The sequence below is a fragment of the Oreochromis niloticus genome, linkage group LG14 (genome assembly GCF_001858045.2).
Source record: "Oreochromis niloticus isolate F11D_XX linkage group LG14, O_niloticus_UMD_NMBU, whole genome shotgun sequence".
Taxonomy (NCBI): domain Eukaryota; kingdom Metazoa; phylum Chordata; class Actinopteri; order Cichliformes; family Cichlidae; genus Oreochromis; species Oreochromis niloticus.
In genome coordinates this window covers 16,539,035-16,562,572 of record NC_031979.2, presented here as the reverse complement: position 1 = coordinate 16,562,572, position 23,538 = coordinate 16,539,035, and the positions used below count along the sequence as shown (strand labels likewise).

Below are 23,538 nucleotides of genomic sequence, written 5' to 3'. Positions count from 1 at the left end.
TCTTCTCATTCCTTCTAACAGTTGTGTAATACTCAACAGTACGTTTTGCCAAGGGCTTAAATTTGCCTGCAGGTGATGTTAAGAAGCAATGCAATTAATCCAAGCACATAAATCAATCATGGAAAAATGAACTTTGCGTACAGATCATATGTTAATGTGGCCATACTTAACTGCCATTCCAGCTCCAAGTAAGAGTCTAACTGGTGCTTAAAAAAACTACAAACAACGCTTTGTCTTTGGCTGGGTTACACCTCAATCCAGAAGAAAACGTAGGTATGGAGCGCTCCCAGCTCACACAGTTTTTCTATTTTTCAGCTGCACAACCACAAGTTAATATGCTGACACAGTCCTTTTGTTTTTCATTCAGAAAAATGAGAAAAACAAAACAAAACAAGGGACTAATATAAAAAATAAAAATATAAAGCAGCACAATTTTTCCTGGGACTGTGGGAGCCTTGCTGCAAAGCCAATATCAGGACTGTATGTTACTGTAAGAACATGTACATCAATTTATTTATTTAGTTCGTTTTAAATTCTCATTCTGAATGGAAGCTAGGCATCGGCTGACTCACCATAGGGGCTCCCTGATGGCCAATAACATTAGGGCGTGGTTTGAGGGTGGCTGGGTCCATGATACAGGGAGATGTGATGTGTAGGGGCACCATGTAGAGTGCTAGTAACACACTGACATACAGCAAAACCACCACCACCTGGAACACTGGAAGAAGCATCAACATAGTTACAGTTATTAGCTGTGATATAATGAAGTCTAGTTTGACTTTTGGGGAAATTTGCTTTTATGATGATGACTGTCAGAACACTCCAATAGGATGATAAAAATAACGCTCCAACCAGCAGCCTACCAGCATAGCATAATAACTGGAAACAGGGGAAATGGGTAACACAAAATCTACCATTCAGCACCTCCAAAGCTCACCAAACAGCTCATTATACACAGTTTATGAAAGATGCTAGGTGCTAGGGGTGTGCCAAAATTGGTTACCTCTGTGCAAAGGCAGTAAATATCTGAATGTTCAGCAGTGCTTATAACTGGTCAACAACACATCCATCGGGGCCATAGAGATTACCCTGTGTCCACCTCTGTATGAGTGTGTAATGATGGCTGAAAGTGGGCACCCACACACACCCACACACGGGAATGTATTTGTTTCAAGGTCAGCTCCAGGGCGGGGTTCAGTAGCCAACTCTTGTTACACACAGGAGACTCACACAACCCTCATCCACCCTCTCACTCGCACACGCACTCATACCCTCATTGATATTCAGTTGCTGTTCTGCACTGAATAAGAGATATTTTGCCAAGACCTTTTCACCTCATCAAGTATATATAAAAAAAAAAAAACCCACATACATAAACCTAAAAAATGAAGCCAACAACTAAACAGTCAGGCGAGTTATTTTCCATCTTTCAAAGAGACAAGGGCAAACTCTCTTAAGCAATGTAACTGCAGTCAAAAGAAAAAAAGGAAAAATCACTTTAGTGATAAAACTTAATACATCTAAAGACACATTTATCTTTAAAAAAAACATGACTTATAAGTAATTAGCAGTTAATGATATACCATTAATGAATCAGTTTTTTGGTAGCCAACACTGTGCCCATTTGGCTACACCTTGTTCAAAATCTCAAAATCATAAATCACAAAGACTTTCAGTTCTTTTTAGCTCAGGTCTGTTTTATAGACACCAGTGGCAGTGAGAGGGAGGACAGAGCACACATTCAGAGCTACTGATCCCCACAAAGAGTCCTGAAATCAAGGACAAACAATTCAAAGTGTCCTGGGTGGAAAACATCACATGAGACCGGAGGAATGTTCGTTATCTTGGACACCGAGGGTGGAGGTCTTGGCCTCTTGTCTACATAGTGTTAATCATTCACAACTCCTCCTGTATATGTGTGTGTTTGATCTGTGGCTGATGGTAACGTCAGGTAGGAATGAACTTGAATGTTGTGTTACAGAAGCACACATACTCATTTTTTCTGCACGGGTGACCTGTCCAGCCACAATCCAAGATAGTGCCGTGACTGCAGCGAGAGCCCCGATGTGCAGGAATGGGCCTGTAGCCTGGACAGAGGTGTGAAACAGAGAGGAATGCGGGGGTATGTAGACAGAAAAGGTTATGGAGAGTTAACGATTGAGCAGAGGAGGAGAGAAACAAAGACACAGAAGACAGAGAGACATGGAATTACAGACATTATCTGGGGTTGAAGAACTGGCAACACTATTTAGAGATAATAGCTGTAATTTATAGTGGCATTTAATTTTAATGGCCACAGTTGGAGTGAAATCATGTGTCCACTTCAATCACACATTTCTGGTGGTGCAATAATCCCAAACGGACACACTAACTATAAGGTTATTTAAACTTCTCTGATGTAATTTCATTTTAGAGACACTGTAGTCGTAGTACTGCATAGACAGTTTACATGATTACACATTCCTCCAAACGGCAACCAGCAGAGTATCAAGTGCTACAGCAGGCACACAATGATTATTTTAAAGGGACATTTAAAAAAAAAAAAAAGAAGAAGCTGTATATGATGTATAAGATGGACTGATTGCTGTAGACACTGGTGTGTAGTGTAGGAATTACACCAGTTTAAATGGGCATGTGTGAACCTTCACAGCACTACAAAGGAGAGACACTTCAGTCCACCCTGGCTGTCTCTGTGAAAGAAAACTGATTATAGCTCCATTACTGAGCCATTATTATATCAAGGCCGACAACCTCTGGTCAAAGTGTTGGTTGTTGTGTGAAAATAACACCGTGCCTCTCGCCTGTGGATCACAACACTCACTTTAGTACGGAACCTAAGCACCAGCTGTGATGTCTACCCATCACAAGTAGTTTAGGGTGATTTAAGTCTGCTGACCTGCAGGGAGATGGGGATGACATCCCACTCTTGTGCCCATGTTTGATTGACAGATATGACCCCAATGATGGTGGTGAGCAAGGCAACAGTAACTCCTATCTGTGTGGAGAAAGAGGGAGAGACACCAAAAGAGGTTGTTTCTTTAGACACACATATGCACCAGAATAACCCAGAGTAGCTCCTAGCTCTTTCACATGTCAAACAGTGTTTGGTAACTGTATTTGATTTGCTGACAGCATTTCTGAACAGCTTGTTTTCTGGGATTTTGCAACTCTGCTGGGACAACTCCAAACTATAAGTTGGGAAGTTCAGCTGATCAGCAATGATTGGACACAGCGACACACACAAACACTAAGTAAACACATAACAGAGTTAAAAATACATATGTAAAACTCGCCCGCCCCCCTTCTACCACTCATTTTTCACAAACCACACAGACACATTAACAGTTGCTCAGCTTCACATTTGGCATGTTACCTTATGAAGCCAGTGCAAATTTAACTGCTGCCCAAGTGCAACGTGGCAAAGTGCTAAAACCTGAAGAGAAAGACAGAAAGAAACAAGAACAAGGTTCAGAACAAGCCTGCTGCCTTACAGATCTCAACTTGCTAACCATTGTTATGTAAGTGGTTACCATATCTGGCAACACATGAAGACAATTTAAAAATCTCTTCAACGAAGCAATTGCAATCTGTGACTCACAATTAGAAAAGCAATATAGGTGAAGCCAGCAGCGGTGGTGGCTAGGATGGGAACAGTGCCATCACTCCACTCCCCAGAGCGGTTGTACAGGAACCTGCAGAAACAAGAGGGATAACAACATTTCTTGTCTTCATCACATCTAATAAAAAAAGGAGTGTGAATGCTTGTGAGAATATAGTGTCAGTGTATATGTGTCTCCATTTTCTCCCACCTATTATCAGCCATTTTTCTTTCTTACAGAACAAACACGACTGACAAACTACCAACAACATTATGTTAGATTAGCTGCAGAAGTCCACAAAGAAACAGTGTTGTACAAAGAGATTGGCAAAATGATGTAATCTACAGTTGAAACATGACATAGAAGCAGAAAGCTGAAAATGGAAACTATTGGTTTACCAAAGGTCTCTGATTGACAGGCAGACATCAATAAAGTGCTCTCAAGCTTTGTGTTAGCAACAATAATGCACAGACTTTGCACAGTGACCACAGAGAGGGAAAAACTGACAAACTAGATTATGTAACATTATTAATGGATGGTTGGACAAATTATTGAGGACTTGCTTCTGTCTTATAGGATTCTTTACTATCACATGCAACTACATATAGCATTATATAGATACATAAAATATATGCATGCTACTCTGAGTTGTAATCCTCTGAAGAGTGACACTGGGTGTAACCCCAGGTCCACAGCTGCAGAGAAAAGACAAAGTGCCTAAATGTATTTGTTTCTATGTAGTTCTTTGGGTGTGGGTGTGCACATTTTTAAATGACAGCTAGGTCCTTTACATTCAAAGCCCTGTGCATGATTCTAGTGGCACAGAGCCACGGCAGGGTCACTTAGTGCAGATGCTCCTCAGCCCTTTGTGAATGCTTTTTATGCTACACATGGACAGAGATACTCCCTGGAGCTAAATCACTCAGTCATAAAGACAGGGATGGCAATTGCTGTGATCATCTCTGGAAACCCCACAAAAGCAGGGAAAAAAAGAAGGAAATTTGCTATAAAGAGGGATTGCAAATGTCTATTGGAGATGTAAATGTAGATAAATACACACAAGTAATACAGCAGATAAAACTGGACTGTCTGCAGAGCTCCAAAGAGGATGGCAAACATTGCCAAAGCAAAAGGTAAACAGGGCCAATTATAGTCTACTACAGCTCCATATATTGTTGGATACTACTAGGGTTGTTTTGCATGACTCAAAAATAATTCTTATTTATCCTGCCCTGGGCTTGGTGCAGCCACTCAGTTCAACCACTGTCTGGAACAGCCCATTTTAGCTCCCTTTTCATATAACTTTCTACTGTCTGGCTGCCCCTCGCAAACTCGATCTAAAACAGGAAATGGGTGAGCTGTGCACCTAAGATGGTCATTTTAGGGATATTTGCTTTCAGTTAAACTACAAAGAACCATTAGTGGGAAAAAACAGTAATCTACCCCAAACTACTCTGAGGCCTTTAGATTCACAGGGACCACTTTTATGCTGAAGCCCATTTTAAGTTAGCTTAGTTATTTATTAGGATATAAGAAACTGGGATAAACGAAAAAAAAGAGATGGGAGATCACTGAAAAACTACAGAGGTGAAGAAACGAGGAAAGGTAATGGAAGCAAAGGATGATAATAAGCAGAAAAAGTGACATTGTTGCAGAGCTCCCTGAGAGGAGAACAGCGAGAGGAGAAGGAGGGGAAAGATTTAATCTGAAATCATGTGATGTCTGCACGCTCTTTAGAGATTTTGCATTGAAATGGAAACATCAGTGTCACTAATAAGTTAACATTGCCTTGCATTTAGTATCTTAAAAGGTTTAGTTTCCACAGACATAAACCCATTCCTCAAACATAAACACAGGAGGCCTTCACTGAATTTTTCTTTTAGTCTAGGATTAAACTTAATCCAATTTCTGGGAAATGGGGCCATAGTGTCTGCTCTGTGAGAAGCTGTAAGTTGTTGTCCAAAAAACAGTAGTGGGTTAACAAATACAAATGTATATTGTCAAATACATTTGTATTCGTTCGATTAAATGTGGCCCAGGACTGCGTGGTGGTGTGAGGACCTATGTGACAGACATGGACAGCTGGAGAGCCGAGTGGTCGTTCCTATTTGGCTTCCTTGAAGTTCGTAGCCTTGGTGCATGTGTAGTTGGTGCATGTGTAGAATACATTCTTTGCAGACAAGACAGTGTAGTCACAAAATACTTAAAAAACAAACAAACAAACAAACAAACAAAAAAAAAAAAACAAAAAAAAAAAAAAAACAAGCAGGCGGATGTCCCTACAGAGAATGCGCTCACTGCTTTCAGTGATTGTGAAATTTACATCAGTCAGATCCGAGCGGACCACAGCAGATCGCAGACGCAGAAAGTATAATTGAGGCTTCTGGCAGAAAACAGGTTAAACTGATGGTTTACAAAAACAACAAGCCAACAAGTAAGGCTAGAATGTGTTTACAGCCAAAACTATATGCTGGCAGCCTCTGACAACACACAGGGGCACTTTTGTACTCACCAGTTGAATTCGCTGTAGTCATTATGTGCCTCCCACCAGAAGTAGAACCAGACAAGCAGGAGACAGAAGGTAAGGAGGAGGATCAGGGACCACAGAAGCTCCCACTGCACACACAGACACACAAACAATTATTTATGTGGCTCCTCCATATTTAATTATAACAGACTTGAAAAGATGACTTAAGTCCTTTTGACAATAATAAAGACAACTGAATTACAAAGAATCTGCTGAATTCTACACACAATAATAGAGACACACTGTATAAATTATTGGATAGACAGGCACAATTTAACTACCACAGCAGAGACCAGCAGAGTTAATAACAAGTTAACTTTTCCTAAACTTACCTGAGCACATGGCACCGAACTGACCCGAGTATTCCCTTATACACTTTGCTCATTAGCAAGGTACAGCTTTTAATAAAGTTTGTATGCAAGCTGACTAATTACTGTCCTCATCTCCCATGCACTTTGACACTATGGCAAATATTAAATGGACTAAATTTTCACAGAGACAGAAAGAGACCCTGAGGACATGCATAAGAGGAGATGAGCACACAGGCATTTCCATCTTCCTCAGCAAACTTTAAATACATCTACAGTTGTGCTATTATCCAGACAAAAACCTTTTGACCTTTTCTTAAAGCAAAGATTGCTCATTATTGAAGAAAAGCTCATTGCGCCCTGATGAACTAAGCATCAGCAATGATTGCTCACAAACCCTTAGGTAATGCATGCACACAAAGCTGATTGAATAAACCCTGTGGGTTAAAGAGTAATGGGACTTTAAATGATTTGATACCAGTGACACGCAGTGAGTTTTGTGGAAATCACACACCGTTTGATCACACAGTTATATAAAAAGTCAGAGTTTTGTGTAATCTGGACCAATTGCATGATACACATTTACTCAGAAAATCGATTTTTCAAACCTGCCCCTGGGTCAGAAACAAGTGTCTGTAACTGTAGTGCAACTGTAGCAAATATACATGTGTGGTGTGTCTACAGGAAGTCTGAGACGGTCAGCCAAATATCTGCATGAAGCAAAAGATGTTACCAGATTCTATAAGTAGCATCCATAAGTGTATGTATAAAAATTATATCCAGCTAATCAAATAACTGATTAATAAAAGAAAAATGTTTTTATTGGTTTAAGCTTCTTAATTTGTCTTCTGTAAGTAAATTTATATTTGAAGAGCCACTCCCAGAAACCAGTTATGAATATTTTATAACAATAATTAATCTTTAAAAAAAGAAAAAGAAAGAATAGACAAAAAACAGATGAATGTATACTTGGTTTTGGCCTAAACATAAAAAAACATAAGAATAAAAAAAAAAACTTGTGAGCTTTATGTGGGTTGTAGTGTTAAGATAAAGTCACTTGGTTAAATAGCCTAAGCAGCTAAAATGCACCACTGCTGAGTGCTGAGGATCAGATCATTATCACCTCAACCAGCTGATGTAAGGCAGTATGCCTGACCTGCTTTTATCAGCTCTCATTTTCAAGGTGGGTGGGTGTTTTTTTTTTCTTTTTTTTCTCTCTTTTTTTTTAATATTCACAAAGCTTTCCAAAAGCTGGAGTTAAAAGTTTGTTGATCATGAATAAGCTTTTCAGCCTAAAATTATGTTAAACACAGCATCTAAATGCCATACTTTGACCTCAAGCTAGTTTTAAGAGCTTCTAAAAATTTCAGCATGGAGATTATATCCAGACTCTTATGACATTCCCGATGGAATAATAAGGTATGATTTAATTTCTGGCCATATAGTTTCGTGGTATGACAGATCAGCTGTACAAATTAATTATGTAAGAAAATCCACTTCCACCAGAAAAATACCAAAACAAAAAACACTAGAATAATAATGAATAAATAAGTCTCTCAAAAACACTGTTATTTTTTGAAAAACAAATACTCCTCAGCTTCCACTGCAAAATAACATTTACTTGGATGCGCATTTCCTAACATTCAGATAACAGCTCAGCGTGGTTGCAAAGAGGTTACACTGATCTCTGTGGGAGGAAAAGCTGTGTGTGACAGGCAGGTCTGGCCCGGGTTCCCATGGCCCTTAATGACTACCTGGAGACACCTGGGAGAGCAGACCTTGCTCTTGAGAGGAGTCATTGTTCGACCTGCCCTCCCCCCCTCCCTCTCATTAAATGCTCTACCTTCTCCTTTTCTTTGGATGAACTTGAGAGAGCTGCTATGATGCACAAAGTATTTTCTACTAATGCTGAATGAATATGAATATGGCACATGGCACACGGCACACAGGGAATCAAACAGGACAACCACAAGTCAAGAAGAAAATTCTTAAAAAAAGGTCCTCTTTGTAGATACAATCATCTTGTTGGGTCTGTTAGTCTGTCTTCCTGTTTCCCAGCTCACTCAGCAGCAGAGCTCATTCAGTCAAAGATGACTTGACCTGCCCTCGTAACGTCACATTACCATTCTGCACAGCTGGCTTTTTATCCGGGCAAAAGAACACATGGCACAGACCAACAGCGGGCCAACGGAAATCTATGAAAATACAAAGCAGCTCTGGGAACCAGAGTGTTTGAAAAGCACTCCAACACTTCTCCAGACTTTATTATGACAACATTTCCAAGTAGAGTGCTAAGTTGTTTGACTCTTTAGGAAATCACAAGAGCGTGTTCTCCTGAGGAAGACCAGTTATTTAATGAAACTTAAATTCTAAGTTATCCTTATTTATCTTATATGCATAATCTTGGCTGTGCCTGTGTCTGAAATGACCATATTGAAAGGACAACATATATTATGCAGTCCATACTGCATAATGAACTAAATCAAATGAATTTCTGAAGTATTGAATAAAAAGTGTAAATATTTGAAAAGCTTGGAAGTGGCAGAGCTAACTGCTAAAAATAGAAGGATCAAATGGATCAAGGAAAATATTGCTGCAGCATATAAACACTCATGTTAAAACCTTAAAAGGATACATTCCAGAAAATCCTCCGCTTGCACTTTGTTCACTAAACTCTTTGCAAGTAGTGGAGACAAATGCCATAACAAGCTTTTACCTACAATGTTGATATGCTCCTTCTATAAAGCGTCAACACCCCTTCAGTCACAACAACACCAGTGAATTCATATCTGGAAAAGGCAGGTATGGAGCACAAACCGTATGTGGTTTAGAAAAATATATCTTTTACTCTTTTTTCCAAGACGGCTGAAAACAGAGAAAACATTGTTTTAAATTAAAAAGCTGCACATAGACTTACTTATGGGGCCAAGGGCTGTGAACAACCCCTGCACAGGATGAAAGAGTAATAAAAAGAAGTCTAAACAAATTTATATGACTTACTCTTCCCCACCCCCTACTTCAGCAGCTTTTTTTTTTTGTTAAACTGCTCACAGCAGGGCCAATACAGTGGATTATTATTGAAGCAGCCAACAATATATTAAATAAAGCCTACTGTCTGCAGTAATGTTCTTTTGAATTTTAGGGTTTAAAAACAACTCAAAATGTCAGCTCGAATTCAGTCTTCCTTTTGTTGCAGCTTAGTAAATATTCCCATTAGAGTGCAGTTAAAGACATTTGGAATGTTAAGTGGGAATGAATCAACCTAACTCAACCCAACTAACCAGGCTTTTCACTTACTGCAGACATAAATAAGGGGTTAAAAAAAAAAAAAAAAAAAAAAAAAAAAAAAAATCCACAAAAACAACTCAAAGTGCATAAAGATCTGGCAAAGAATCTCAAGAAAGCAAACTCAGCCACTGGTCATGCCCATGGGTTCCATACTTTAGGCAGCAAATGAATTTACATTAAAAGGAATCCTTCTATTATGAATATTCTTTTGAGCTTGTAAATTTGTATGGACTACCTCAAAAGGTCTTTAATTCCAAAACTGTTGATGTGTTACTGTTGTTAAACCCCTGGAATCAAAGTTGAAAGTCTACAGTGAAATCACTCCTTGACCGTGTTATTTCGGATCCACTGTGGTAGCTTTTGTGGAGATTTGCTAGCTCCTTCTAATTGGTACTTTGTGACACATAATTGGTCCTCAGTCAAATTTAAAGCAGGAAATCAGGTACATACTGAACATTATCATATCTAACAAGACTGCACAATCAAGGTATCAGTGGGTAATATGCTACCTATAGCAGTTACAGAGGTTTTGATCTTTTGTCCTTCTTTTCACTTTAAGGGTGACTGCTAACTGCCAATATGGCTGATTCAATCTGTTCTGTGTTCTCCAACAATGCCTCAATATGTCAGACTGGATCGAGTCTACACAGTTTCACACTCAAGATGGTAACTATTTATACTCATGAGCTGTTCTACAACAACACTTGGACTGAGTTGCACAGAAGAAAACACGTGATGTGTGATTATTATACAGAACTGCAAAAGGCCTATTGTGTATACTTTTATTTGCATCTGATTTGTAAGTTTAGCCCGGACAGAACTAGGATGTTAAGTTCCGTAGAATGGATAAAAATAAATTCACCCATGGTAACTTGCCATCCTGTGGATTCACAAGTCAAGCTGTGTAACTGTGGCAAATGTGTCTTAAACCTACAAAGGCAACTATAGCATGCTACTCTGAGCTTACCTCTGGCTGCGCGATCAGTAGTACATACCACAGGCCCACGTCGCCACATTTGACACTTTCAGTACATTTAGATACAAAAATGCTGAAAAACATTTATTAGCGATTAACCACAAAGGCTGTCTGTTAACTTATTAAGGTAGTGGCTATGGTTAATTAAAAAAAAAAAATTAAAATTGTAATGTTAATGCTGAAGATAAATCACAATTATTTATGTCAAAAAGGTGTTATTTTTCTGTTGAAGTCCTAGATTGATGCCAGAAAAATCTACCAGCAGTCAGAGTGGCAGCCCACCTTAATATATAAATATCTGATCAGCAACAAAAATATGGTGCCAGGTCACCAGAAGCAGAAACAGAGCTGTGGTTAATTCATTTGCACTAATATTGTTCTAATCTTTACTTGCAACCCCCTATCAAAAAACATGCCTTTTGTCATTTTCTCTCCTGTGGAATTAAAAATAGTATTGAGTGTTACGTTACTTTTTTTGTTTTTTGTTTTTTTACTGTGAATCTGTACAGAGTACAAATTCTAGTATCATGACAACCCCAATAATAACAGTATACATTTGCCTACTACTCCTTTTATGGGAGCTCAGTGTGAAATAAACTCTGTAATGGAGGAGTCTGCTGGAACACTACATGGACAAACTGTCCTTGTGTCACGTACAGTATGTCCCCTTGTACAGTGACACAGTGTACGCTGTCAACACTTACACACCAGTATCACAAAGCAGCTTTCAGAGCACCTTTTGTGCTCAGCTTATTATTTATACATTGTGATTTAATCAAATGTGATTTAACTGTGCTAGCTGCAAAATAACTCAGTCGATTACACGCTATATACATATACTAATCAATATGTTTCCATATGCGATCATCTCAGTATATATTTTAATGGACAAATATACAACAACAAAAAAAAAAAAAAAAAAAAAAGGGGATTCAGATTCACATATTGACCTGCTAAATTACTACAGATGCTAAGTGGAGAGTTTTTAAAAACAAAAAAAAAAAAAAAAAAAAAAAAACCACACTGGAACTGTCAGGAGGGGTCATTGTGACCCCATCCTGCAACAACAACAGCAGTGACAGCAAAGATGTTAATTTCTTCAAGTTGTTTATTTTAATTTCATTTGTCAAATTTTAATTAAGATTTGATAAAACAAGTATTTGAGATCACAATCTAAAGTAATCCCTAAAAATTAAATAAATAAAAGATGTACCAATATAAATAAACACACAAGTTAAAAATTAAAATTAAATACTTACAAAAACAGAGTGCACACTGTGAGACAGACTGAACTACACATTCTCACAGACTACATTTTAAATTGACCAAGATACAAAAAGAAAGAAACATTTAAATAATTATTGTAAAAAGTAAAACGGTCAAAATTCATCATCTTGTCCACATCTGCTTCCGATCACCGAACCTGCAGCCTGTCTCCTCTGCTCCTCTGTCTGCAGCTTCACCTCCTCAGGCCTGAAACATTTTTGGCTGCTGTGCTGGATTTTACTCTATTTGCTCAGATTATTTCTGGTGTTAATGACCACTTCTCTTAAGTACACATTCACAGTACAGATTAATAAATTAAAAAAAACAAAACAAAACAAAAAAAAAGCTAATCCAGTTGCCCAATGGTGGAATGTCACAACTTTAATAGTTTGTTTTTTGTTCTTTTTTAATGCTTGGGTTATATTGCATATTGTGTCACCAAATTTATTCAACAGATATCAGATTTATTTACTTCCTAGACATTGTTTCTTGCAGAGCCTGACCAATTAAATGATACATTTAATTAGACACGGCAGCTTGACACAGTATGCTGCAATTAAACATGCCAACACTGCAGGATGCTGCTTAATTTCCTTCTGCTACCACAGATCAATACAGGCAGAAAAAACAAAACAAAAAAAAACCCCTTTTCCTGTAAACTCCAACCTAACATGCTCCGCTCTCCTTGCCTCCATCTTCACTGGACATAACACCTTAGTCACTTGTCACATTCCTGAGCAGATCCAGTTAAGTCTCTGGCATTTCACACAAGCTGTGTAAGCATTTTAAAATGCAGCTATATTACCAGCCTGCCAATAGCATGAGTGGGAAAAATAATTCAAGGCCACATTAGTACTTTTATCATAAAAAAAAACAAAAACAAATTCCATACTCAAGATTCAGTTTAAGTAATTTTGCATATATGAGAAACGTACACACAGCCAGCATTTCCTCCTGAAACATGAAGTACACCCGTCTCAACCCTGTAGATCAGTAAACTCTCGGTCAAATGTTGTTCAAACACGTTTCCAACCATAGGAAGGTCTGGATAGGAGTTCAAAAAAAAAAAAAAAAAAAAAAAAAAAAATCCTAAAAAACAAACAATTCCCAAACACTTAATACAAATTTGTTATGTGCACTTCAATTACATACTGATTGATTTAAAACCCCCTGTGTACAGAAGCAGATTTACACTATGTCACTGTCCAATGGCTCTAACTGTAGACATTTACTAGATGTTACGTGTTTGAAGGAGGCCACACACTTTAGAATTTGTCGAAAAGTCACTATTTGGATCACAGGGGTGAGGAGGCACACACTGGGAAGAAGTTCAGGGATTTTCTAATCAAAGCAGATAAAGTAACTATGTTGGCAGAGTTGCGGTACTTTGTTTCAGTTCCTTAATGATAATAATTTGCATCTGCCATAAAAACGAGAAAAAAAAAAAAAAAAAAAAAAAAAAAAAAAGAGGACTGTAAATGCAGAAGAAAAAACATATCTGCAAAATGTTCATGTCCGAGGCAACAGTCCAGAACAGAAATACACTGCACATATATTTAATCCGACAAGTGCGTAGGAGAGGGACAAACTGATCCAATGCTGCAAACAGACTAATGTTAAATGTCTAGTCTGTCAAATCACTGGTCCAAAAACTAAAAATCATATAAAAATAAGCTGCTGTTTATCAGTTCCAAAGAAAAAAAAAAAAAAAAAAAAAAAAAAAAAAAGGAACAACTATCATAATCTAATACTGTTCAATCTTCAAATATCCTGCCCTTTTATCTGCTAGTACAAAAATTCAGTGTTGCAGAGCAGCAATCACTCCAAGTAACTGCTAGCTCTAGCTCCTGTCCAGTATTTCACAAGCCAGGGCAAATGTAGACCACAAGATTACCAAAGCTTTGCTTCTATTTTTGAAGCCTTTGTCCCACTGAATTGTAAAGACTGGCTAGATGGAAATACTTTCAATTATTACTGAGAGGCCAGATCGGCTTGCACTGTGTGACGTTGGCAGTCTTCCTACAAAGCACCTTGAACAGACAGGAGGCAGCGTCACTAAGGCAGCCAGTCAACCCGAACGACTCATTAGAGTGAACAAAGATGAAAAAAGGAGAGAAACTACACAACCCACTTGTGGATTATAAATGAGTCTATAGTTGTTGCTTGCTTGTCAAGCTCCTGTGATTCGCTGAGGTCCAGTTACACATACCTGACACCAGTACCAAGTCGCAGTTTGCTTACAGAGATCAGTGAAGGTGCAGTTTTTTATGAAATCACCACAGTCTAAGCTAAGAAACATTCTCCATGGAAATCAACCGTCATTTTTTTCCAATATCATCACTGACAATTTTAAATATTAAATGAATCCAAATCAATGAAAATAGACTGAAGGGTCCATTTTTGCACTGGAGTCAAGATAAGTGCTACCCAGCACCACAGGCTCAAAACAAAGGATGAGCACCTTGGGGGATTGGGGGTGCTGACTTGGCACCATTTATTCATTTGTGCTTGTAACAGGAAACAGAGCTACACTGTGTCCAGTTCCCTCCAAACAGGAGGAAAAAATACAAACGAGGTCCAGTGTATTCCATTTATGAAATGCGGGTAAATATACCCTTTTTGCCTTCCTGTGTTATTTCTATGTGTTTGTTTAAACACCTAAACAGGTTTATGTAGGTAATTTGCTCACATCAGTGGATCTGTGTGTGCGCGTGTGCCCTTTGTTTCTGCCGGTTTAGAGTATATTATATGGGCATAAATAAATGAATGTACACAAAGACATGTGCTGTGTGTTTGAGTCTGTTGGAGCAACATAACCCAAGTGTCCTTCCTAAATAGCAGAAAGAAAGGTCAGGACAAATGGATCACCTTATGCAATACTTTTGGCATCCAGCTAATAGTAATGGTGCTGCAATTTTATGAAAATGAGCCAAATGAGCCTTCAAAATTAAATTATTTAAAATGTGTCTTTCCCCATGTACGCATTTATATGCTTACAAATGACTTGGACCCCAAAGTCTGCTGACCTTTCAGTGATAAATGGGACCCTTCTACAGAAGGCTTGCAGTGTTTTCTGTACGCGACAGGCTTGAAGTTCAATAATAATGCCACACACACACACACACACACACACACACACACACACACACACACACTGCAGATTGTATGAAAGGGTGCAGATTGTATGTGATGACATACAGGTAGAAACAATGGAATATTATAACTTCAAGCTTGACCATAGAAAGCTCAAGGTTATTGAATGAGGGATAAGCCAGCAAGGACATAATACAGTCACATGTATTTTTCTTAGTATGTAAATTAGGGTATTTGGAGATCATGGTGTGGAGATAAAAGCACGCCGCTTTGGAAGAATAAGAACAGTTTTATAGGATTTATGCATTTTTTTTCAGTAGTATATTCAACAGAAAATGTAAAAATTCCACTTCCTACACAGCCAGCTTGTTATTCAGAGCTGTGAGGAAGAAAGAAAAAAAACAAAAAACCCACACCACATTACTGTAGCAATACAATAATAATAGCTTTTAAACTGAGCAATTAAACTTTAAGGACAAATGCCAACTTTTTAATAAAGATGCTACTCTTAAAAATGTAGGTCGAAGGTCACTGGAAGATCTATAAAAAAGCCAAGTGAGTTTAATTACTAAGCAATAAATAACAGAAACCATGTTTGTGGAAAGGGAGTGAAATCCTCTAAGGACTGTGGGAAACTGACCTTGGTAAAATAAATTGCGCACAGAACAAGATGATCGGATCTCATTCATCCACAACTGTGCGCTGGCACACGTGAGTGCGTGAACAGCTTCAAATTCTCTTGTAACAACCAATGAGAGCAGGGACAGCATCGACTCCATTTCCTACTGATGTCCTTCTTGTACACAGTGTTATGTAAATGTATATACTAATCCAGCCATCATAAGAGTTTCTATACAAACAAAAGCTCCGTTAGAAATTAAAAAAAGTCAGGTCAGTCAAATGTGATTCTTTCAATTAACAGACTGGCTGCTAGTGTTGTTAGTATGTATCTCAAAAACAATTAGACAAATCTGAGAATATACTGTAAATAAACAGGTCGCAATTACTGTGGTGGTGTCATTCTATGATCTGTATGGGTTTGAATGCAGGCTATCCCAAAAACTGCAAATTTTTCCTTTCACTTTAATTTCAGTGTAACCTGACTTTTTATAGTCAAAAGAACCTGTGCAAGCAGCAACTCTGTAATCAAATTTGAAAAAAACTGAACTGAATCTGACAACAAAGCCTTTAATTCATGTAGCGTGCTCCTGTCTCAGAGGTTTCCCTAAAGTTTATTAGGAATATTATGAATGATAACTCTGACTATGTTACAATTAATAGAAAAAAAAATATGGTTCCCAGTCACATCAGCAGAGTTTTGGTTAGGTCAGTCTCATGGTTGTTGGTATGCAGCAGCCCATCTTAACACTCTGAAACAGCTAATGTCAGCTAAATTGTCAGTGCTAGCAAACAAAGGTAGTGGTTGACAGTCTCTGGGGGTTGCAGCAGTCAAACAGTCAACCTACTGTGACGTTACTGTAACATTTGTTGCTCCAGCTAGGGCAACATAACGACCATAAAGTCAGCCTCTGGAGGCTTCTGCCCAAGTTGTTTCCACTCTTGGCATACAGCAGCTGACTTGCCCCCCCCCACACAGTATAAGCAGAGTTGCTAAGTAGTGCAATAAACACTCGGCACCAGATTGAGCTCCAGGAAACTGTAAAATGTATGGACAGTGAAGGTAAAGTCAATTAAACCTTGGTTTGCAGATAGGTTGTCCCAGTCAACTTCAGAAAGTGGTCACACTTCTATGGATTTATTTTGTCCAAGTTTTTATGCTGTCTCTTTACATAATCCCACACTGACAAAGTGATGGTGAATGTGGACACTTGAACTTTTTGCAGTGTAACGAAGACGTACTACGTCCTGAACTATGTGCTATGGTACAGTGTGAGGCATTACTCTTTTACAGAAAGGAACTCATGGATAGCAATATGTAATGTACAGAAATGGTAAAGTTTCTGCATTGTTTAATAAGGGGCCTCTCACCTTGGTGGTGTCATCATGGGAGCGTTGATAGCGTTTCCATCTGCAACCATAGATCCCAGTGATGCATGACAAACAAAGCTGGCGCTCATAGACTTGGAGGGGTTGGTGTTTCACCATGCTCCTTCAGTCAGTCCGGCTTCCAGAGCTCTAACATCCCACTGGCTACGAAGGATCCTGTGAGAAAATACAAACAGCGTTAATATTGAAGCAAACAACGCAGCAACAAATTGTTGAAACCACAAAGGCTGTGTTTAACAACCCATGGAACAAATGGAGTAACATGTCTGGCACTTTAATAGAAAACACATGCTGCCTTGAAAAGCTCGTCCTGATAAAAAGCACAGCTTCAAATTAAGACCTTGTGCATGTTTCCAATGACAACTGGGACTGCTAGGAGCTTTCATCAATATGATCAAGGAAAAAACACGGTAAAGAACATTTGGGGGGGGGGGGGGGGGGGGCTCGGTAAAGTGATTATCTATTGAACATCACATTCAATTAAATGACCAAGAACATGAATATATCACCCACTTATAATAGGTCTGGGACAAGACGGCGTGCAGGCACCACCTCTCCCATTAGTCAGGACAATACGAGGCAAAAAAAAAAAAAAAAAAAAAAAAAAAAAGCAATACCAACAAGTGTAAGTGTAATAATACAACTGTGACATTTTAGCAAAACCTTTCAACTTCTGGAAAACTTTAAAAAGGTCAACTAAACCTCCAGGTAAAGCAACATGATTGTCCTCTCTACTACTTTTTTTTTGGCTAATGTGCTATAAAAACAGGGGGTCTCTGCATCATTTGGCACCTTATCTGAAAACGTTACACTGCCAGCACTCACTATTAATAAGGCTACAAACCATGGTGGAGTAGCAAGGCACATTATACTTTAGAGGCAAAAACAGTCTTGGTTTTCCTTTCATCCTTGTCTGATGTCAAGTTAGTAAACACAGTAGGCAAGACTAGTCTGTGTTGTGTGTGAATAACTAGAGTTATGAGTAAGCCTCACCAATGAGCCTGCTGCTGATTCAGCACCAAGACTTTGTAATCAGCTATAATAACAATAATGATATTACAGCGGTGCGGACTGTTATCACAAGTTTACCTCACTCTCCAGGGACACGATGGAGCCTGTTGTGCTGCAGCTGCAAAACACACATCAACCAAATCTGGGGTTGAAAGTGCAACTTTGTGTTTTCAAAGCAGCAAATGATGCATACATAATGGCAGGGTGAACAAGCCGTGTCGATGAGATGCAAACGAACATGAATAAGAGGCTACAGTGAGATGCAGACTTGCTTCTAGCTAGTTATATTCCTTTTTCCTTGCAGCAGTTGCTAGTGTGTAGCTTACTTGCATCTGATGTTTCAGAGTATTTCTGCACTCTTCCTGCTGTAATCAGGCTGTCTCAGTCTCTGGACAGCTGCTCATTAGCATCTACAGCATGGGCCACGTTTCCTGTTATTAGTGAAACTGCTCTGAAAAGGGTGGGCTAGACCCAGGCAATAATGAATCTAGCTCACCCCAGCAGGACCACAAAGACTTTGACAGTCAATGTGTAATAAATGATTTGTGGGTTAAAATGAAAAGTGTTAAATGTAACTTCTCCAATGCAGCAGCTTTGCTTACAAACCTTTTGTATAAGTATTAGTATTAACAAGCCAAACATTTTTTCTTATGAAAAAAATAAAATAATCAGTACTCTTACAGGACAGTTAGTCATGCTAAAGGTTATCTACTGTCTGAAGATCTGTACTTGTCAAATTAATTGCTTGTACTGTGTTGAAGAAATGAATATCAATTCACTGATAGGAATTACAGCTAATGTAATTCCTCAATGACTGATATAAAATTACTGCTGTCAAATAAAACCAGGTACAGAAATCACATGATTACAGAGACTCACTTCTTATGTCCCAACACAATGCACAGGTGTGTTCATTAATCACCTTACACTGCACCAGTATATTGGCCGACATCAAACTACTTTGTAGCCAACCTGACTGCTACAAAGCAGTCTAAGGGATTTAGACCTTGATCAGACTGAGCACTGTTTCATGCTGCCATAGCCATTATAAGTGACAGTTCTTCTCAAACCATGTCTGCCAAGTTGAAAGAGATCAGAGCCTTGTAAGGACATAATTAGGAGTGTAATTAAGGAAAAATATCTACAAATCTGCCAAAACACTAATGGCATAAAAATCCTTATTTCAAGCCAGCAAAGAGTCTGACATGTTTGATCATGACATTAAAAAAGGAAAAAAAGAAAGTGAATCGCCACCTGCCTGCACTTTAAAGCCAATGTGTTGTCATCAGGGGTGCAGCAGTAATGTTAACAGAGAGCCATCGAGAATACTTGCTATTCTGGGCAGATTCTGAAGGGGTGTACGTACAGATAATGTGGCCTTAACGTAAGACGTTTGGCTTCTTCGTGGACCCTCACACAATCTTCACTTGACCACTTGCTACTCTGCTCCATCCTGTGTGTGCGCACAAATGCACAAACGCATTGAAATCAAACTGAAAAATGTCTCAGGTTTTTTACTGGCACGACACATCAAGTCTGTTTATGAACAAACAAAAGGGTCCTAATTGATAAGCAGTTTTGAAAGATGCAGCCCTATTTTTTTTTCCTTAACAAAAAAAAAAAAAAAAAAAAAAAAAGGACATTAATCAGTAGAGTCATGTGGGAAAAAAAGTCTGACATTAAACAGTCTTTAACCTACAAGCTTATGAGTACAATCTCCTGAGCAGAAATAGCGTAGGTCATATGAGTGAATCCCATGTGTCCCACCTCCTGCATGTTTTTGTTAAACCAGAGTATTTCTAGTAGTGAGAGAGAATGCAAATTGGATTATGTCCCATTGTGTGATACACATGAGAAAGGAACCTCTCACACTTTCTAAAGTTGATGTGTAAAAATTGCAGTAGTAACAAATACCCACAGCTGTTTGGAGTTTCAGTTCAGTTAGTGGAATTACACAGTTCAAGCACCAAAGACTCAAAACAAAAATGATTTTAATTAATATTTTTTAAATGAACAGAAGTCAAACATTTCGGGATTCTGAAAAGAGCCGCTTTTCACATTACTGCTGCCGACACTGGAACAAAAAACAAATATGGATTTATGTTTGGGCTTGTCGACCAAGCCTTTAAGACAGGAAAACAAATGTGAAGCTGACACAGCAAAGTTTGGTGTGATCACAAAGGCAAACTAACAACCACTTTCAGCACTGTCATGCCATCTCTTTGTTGACATAATGTTCCAACCGGTTGCCACAGAAACACCTCCATGTTGTTACAGGAAAAGTTGATGTCATAATGTGTTTACCCCAAAAAGCTTCCATTCATGAAAGTGTTGCAGCCACTTGTATTCTCAAAGTCAAAAAATATTACACACCATAACTACTTTAGTTGAGATAAACATCAAACAGGCCTTTATAATTCCACCTATTTGATGAATGATATCATCGTAATTAGATGGAGCAGCACCAAGAGCACAGATTTGTCACCTTAAAATGGAAGGCTTTTGCATTTTTCACTTCGGGGTTAAAATACCCCCATCGCTCGTCTCCTCAAGCCTGAATAAAAGAAAGAAATGCTCTTCCATTAATCCCTTTATCAGCATAAAGTCTTAGCAAAAACTCATCAGCCAAATACAGCCCAGTGGACACAATTCTTAAATAAGCCGCAATGAATTAGTGAAGCCTAGTTAATTACAGCACGAGTCGTGATGTTCACCAAAGACTGAATACATGTTCAGCCAAGACTGGAGCTACACTATCATATTTTGCCAACATGGATGTGACACCTCTGACCACAGTAGGTGTGGAAATGTAACCACCATAAGCAGTGTGGGCTGCTCTGTCACAGTGACTCACTGAGTCACAGACACAACAACCGAGCCACAAAAACTGAAACTTTGATTAAAATCTTTCAAAAATTACACAGTAAGAAGAACAGAGCTTTCTGCATATTTAGCAATACATCAGAAGAATAGAGCAACTTTTCAGATCCTGTCATCTAAATGGCCTCATTCTGGACTCAAACAGATTAAGCGGCAAAGTCAACAAGTGCTCAAAGCTTTTGTCACACGAGAAGCAGACTTCCTGCCATTAGTGTCTGTCACAAGGTGTCTGAACTTGTGTGGAGAGGAGGAGAATATGAGAGGGGTGCATGGAAAAACCCCTAAACAGCTTTTACCATCTTCTTTTCTGCTGCCTCATTTCCTCCAATCAGAAGTACACCCAGAGAAAACAGTCAGCAGGGGAGGAAATGCTTCAGCAGTTTCCCAGCAGAAAACATCATCTTCCTTTGGTCAGGGAACTGAAAGAGACCAAGCAGCAGAGAACTGCAAGACCAAACGCAAACCCACTAATTGTGAATAATATATTCTTAAAAGGATACTTCACAAAAAGGGGGGGCAATTGCCTTTACACATCTGCTGCAAAGTCATTCAAAACACTTTACTGTACAGAAAGCACAAAATATATTGACAATGTGATCCGAGCAGTACTTAAATGTTACCAATAAAGTAAAGCTTATCACTTTATTAAATAGGTATTAGTTCCATATTATTTGTAATCAAGACCATTTAAAAAAAACAAACAAACAAAAAAAACAAACAAGATAACTAGTGAGGATGGACCTGCTGAGAATGCAGAGAAAATGCTCACTCAAACTTTTCAGTAGATGACCCAAGGGTTACATACATAATGAAACAAGAGGAGGTCCAGGAAGTTCTGACAATGCAAAAACTGCAGCTGCATGTCATGTTCCAATACTCTGACATGCTTATTGGGATGTGCAATGGATACCTAGTAACTGAGCTCCATGGAGACTTTGCTAAACCATGTGGCATCAGAAAAAGCCTGTGAGGGAGGTGATTAGTGACAAATGGGTGATAAAGCCTATTACAACGAGCAAAGGGAGAGCACTGACATCAAAGCTGTTAAAGCTAGTTCATTCTAGAGGTCTTGCATTTAGGTCATGGAAGATCAATTGCGCTTCAAACAGCATTTCTGACACCCTCCTTTTCTTGTGTTTAATATAAACAAATCATTGTTGCTGCTTACTGTTAAGAAAACCCCATGACTTCCTGTGCACTTTAATCACAGACCTGCATCACAAGATTCCAGTATTTACCACAACTGATTCGCAGGTTAACAGTGCAATGTTGTTGACATTTATATATTTATTAATAATAAAAAATAATGATTAAAGTAGAAACAATATAACAAAGCCAAATAGTGCCCTGAATTACACTGCATTGACAACCTCTGCAAGTCTTAAATTGCTTAATGTAAAGATCAGCCAGGTTATGTGACATCTGAAAAGAATTAGGCATACACACACACAGCTTTGTCAAATTCCTATTACCATGAGAAAGAGGCTTGTGAGTTTCCTGGGAAACCAAAAATCTTGAGACATGTTAGAACAGGCCAGGCACTGACTGTTTAGTTTCTGTGTTTATGCCCATGAGTATGTAAACCAACTGTTCAGGTGACGCAAGGGGAAAATAACTCCAACCAACAGATTCTGTTAAATTGTGATTAATGCATAGAGATACTAATTGAGACTGCACAACATGGATTAGTAAGACAATAACAGCACTTGGCTAAGAACAACAGTTACACTTTAGTAATGGTTTACAAGTACTTTTCATCCATAGCACTCCTTGAGATAATAACGTGTGTGCAGTGTGACAGAAGGTGCACCAATGGCTGGTGAATGTATTTATTTGGTATCATTTAGTAATTGTGGGCAAACATACTAAATCATAAAAAAATATAAAATAAAAAAGGAAGCAGATCTCGTTTTAGCTGGGACACGAAAGGTCATTTGAAGTCAGCATGGCGACCTCAAGCCTATTCCTTCACATATTCATGAGAATAAATGCAGTTTCACATATAAGCAAAGGCCTATGGCTGTTGCACATTCAGTAACATGCTTCAGTGTTCACGCACCCCTAGTGCTCTCAAGCTTATGATATCAAGATGAAGAAACAAAAAACAAAAACAAAACTGCATATTCAACACATGAGTAGAGAGTCGCTGACACCAGAACATTCTGGCCTGAGAAAAGAGGAAAACAGCACAAACAAAGCTCAAATAAAGGCTCTTTGGTGTTTTTCCTGCTCATGACCAACATTTTGAACAAGTCATGATTTGCCATTAATGTACCCCAATTTTGAAACAGACAGAATTATTAACCATTACAGAAATTAGGTGAATAGAATTAGGAGGACTGGAAAATGCATTATAATCATATAGCAGTTAAATAGGATATGTTAAACAGCATGACACTCTGAGTTTGTTGTCAAGGTGAAAGCAAAAATTAATGCGCTGACCAGAGATACTGTCAATAACATTTGGTGATTAGTAATAATGCAATGCAATGTGAAGTTGCAGGCACTTAGGTACACTTACTGCCCTTCACACACATATGAACTTAAGTGGCATCTCTTCTTAATCCATAGGGTTTAATATGG

The 23,538-nt window shown here is 38.5% G+C and overlaps 1 protein-coding gene and 1 long non-coding RNA gene across 9 annotated transcripts in view; both read right to left on the bottom strand.

Annotated features, from left to right (window-relative positions):
• Nucleotides 1–23,538, bottom strand: part of gdpd5b (glycerophosphodiester phosphodiesterase domain containing 5b) — a 40,323-nt gene that overhangs the window by 8,951 nt on the left and 7,834 nt on the right. For all 8 annotated transcript variants that reach the window (XR_003213905.1, XR_003213906.1, XR_003213907.1 and 5 more), the window contains exons 2-8: nucleotides 17,047–17,220; nucleotides 6,112–6,215; nucleotides 3,599–3,692; nucleotides 3,374–3,433; nucleotides 2,897–2,995; nucleotides 1,994–2,087; nucleotides 573–718 (exon numbers count right to left, since the gene is read on the bottom strand). Coding sequence is in view for 3 of the 8 variants with exons in the window: in XM_025898482.1 (XP_025754267.1) it covers nucleotides 573–718; nucleotides 1,994–2,087; nucleotides 2,897–2,995; nucleotides 3,374–3,433; nucleotides 3,599–3,692; nucleotides 6,112–6,215; nucleotides 17,047–17,163 (714 nt within the window). In the remaining 5 variants the exon portion in view is untranslated. The remainder of the gene's footprint in view (nucleotides 1–572; nucleotides 719–1,993; nucleotides 2,088–2,896; nucleotides 2,996–3,373; nucleotides 3,434–3,598; nucleotides 3,693–6,111; nucleotides 6,216–17,046; nucleotides 17,221–23,538) is intronic.
• Nucleotides 11,789–13,405, bottom strand: LOC109205084 (uncharacterized). The gene is made up of 2 exons (XR_002064558.2): nucleotides 12,900–13,405; nucleotides 11,789–12,773 (listed from the first exon to the last, which is right to left on the bottom strand). It is a non-coding gene; the product is annotated as an uncharacterized LOC109205084 (long non-coding RNA).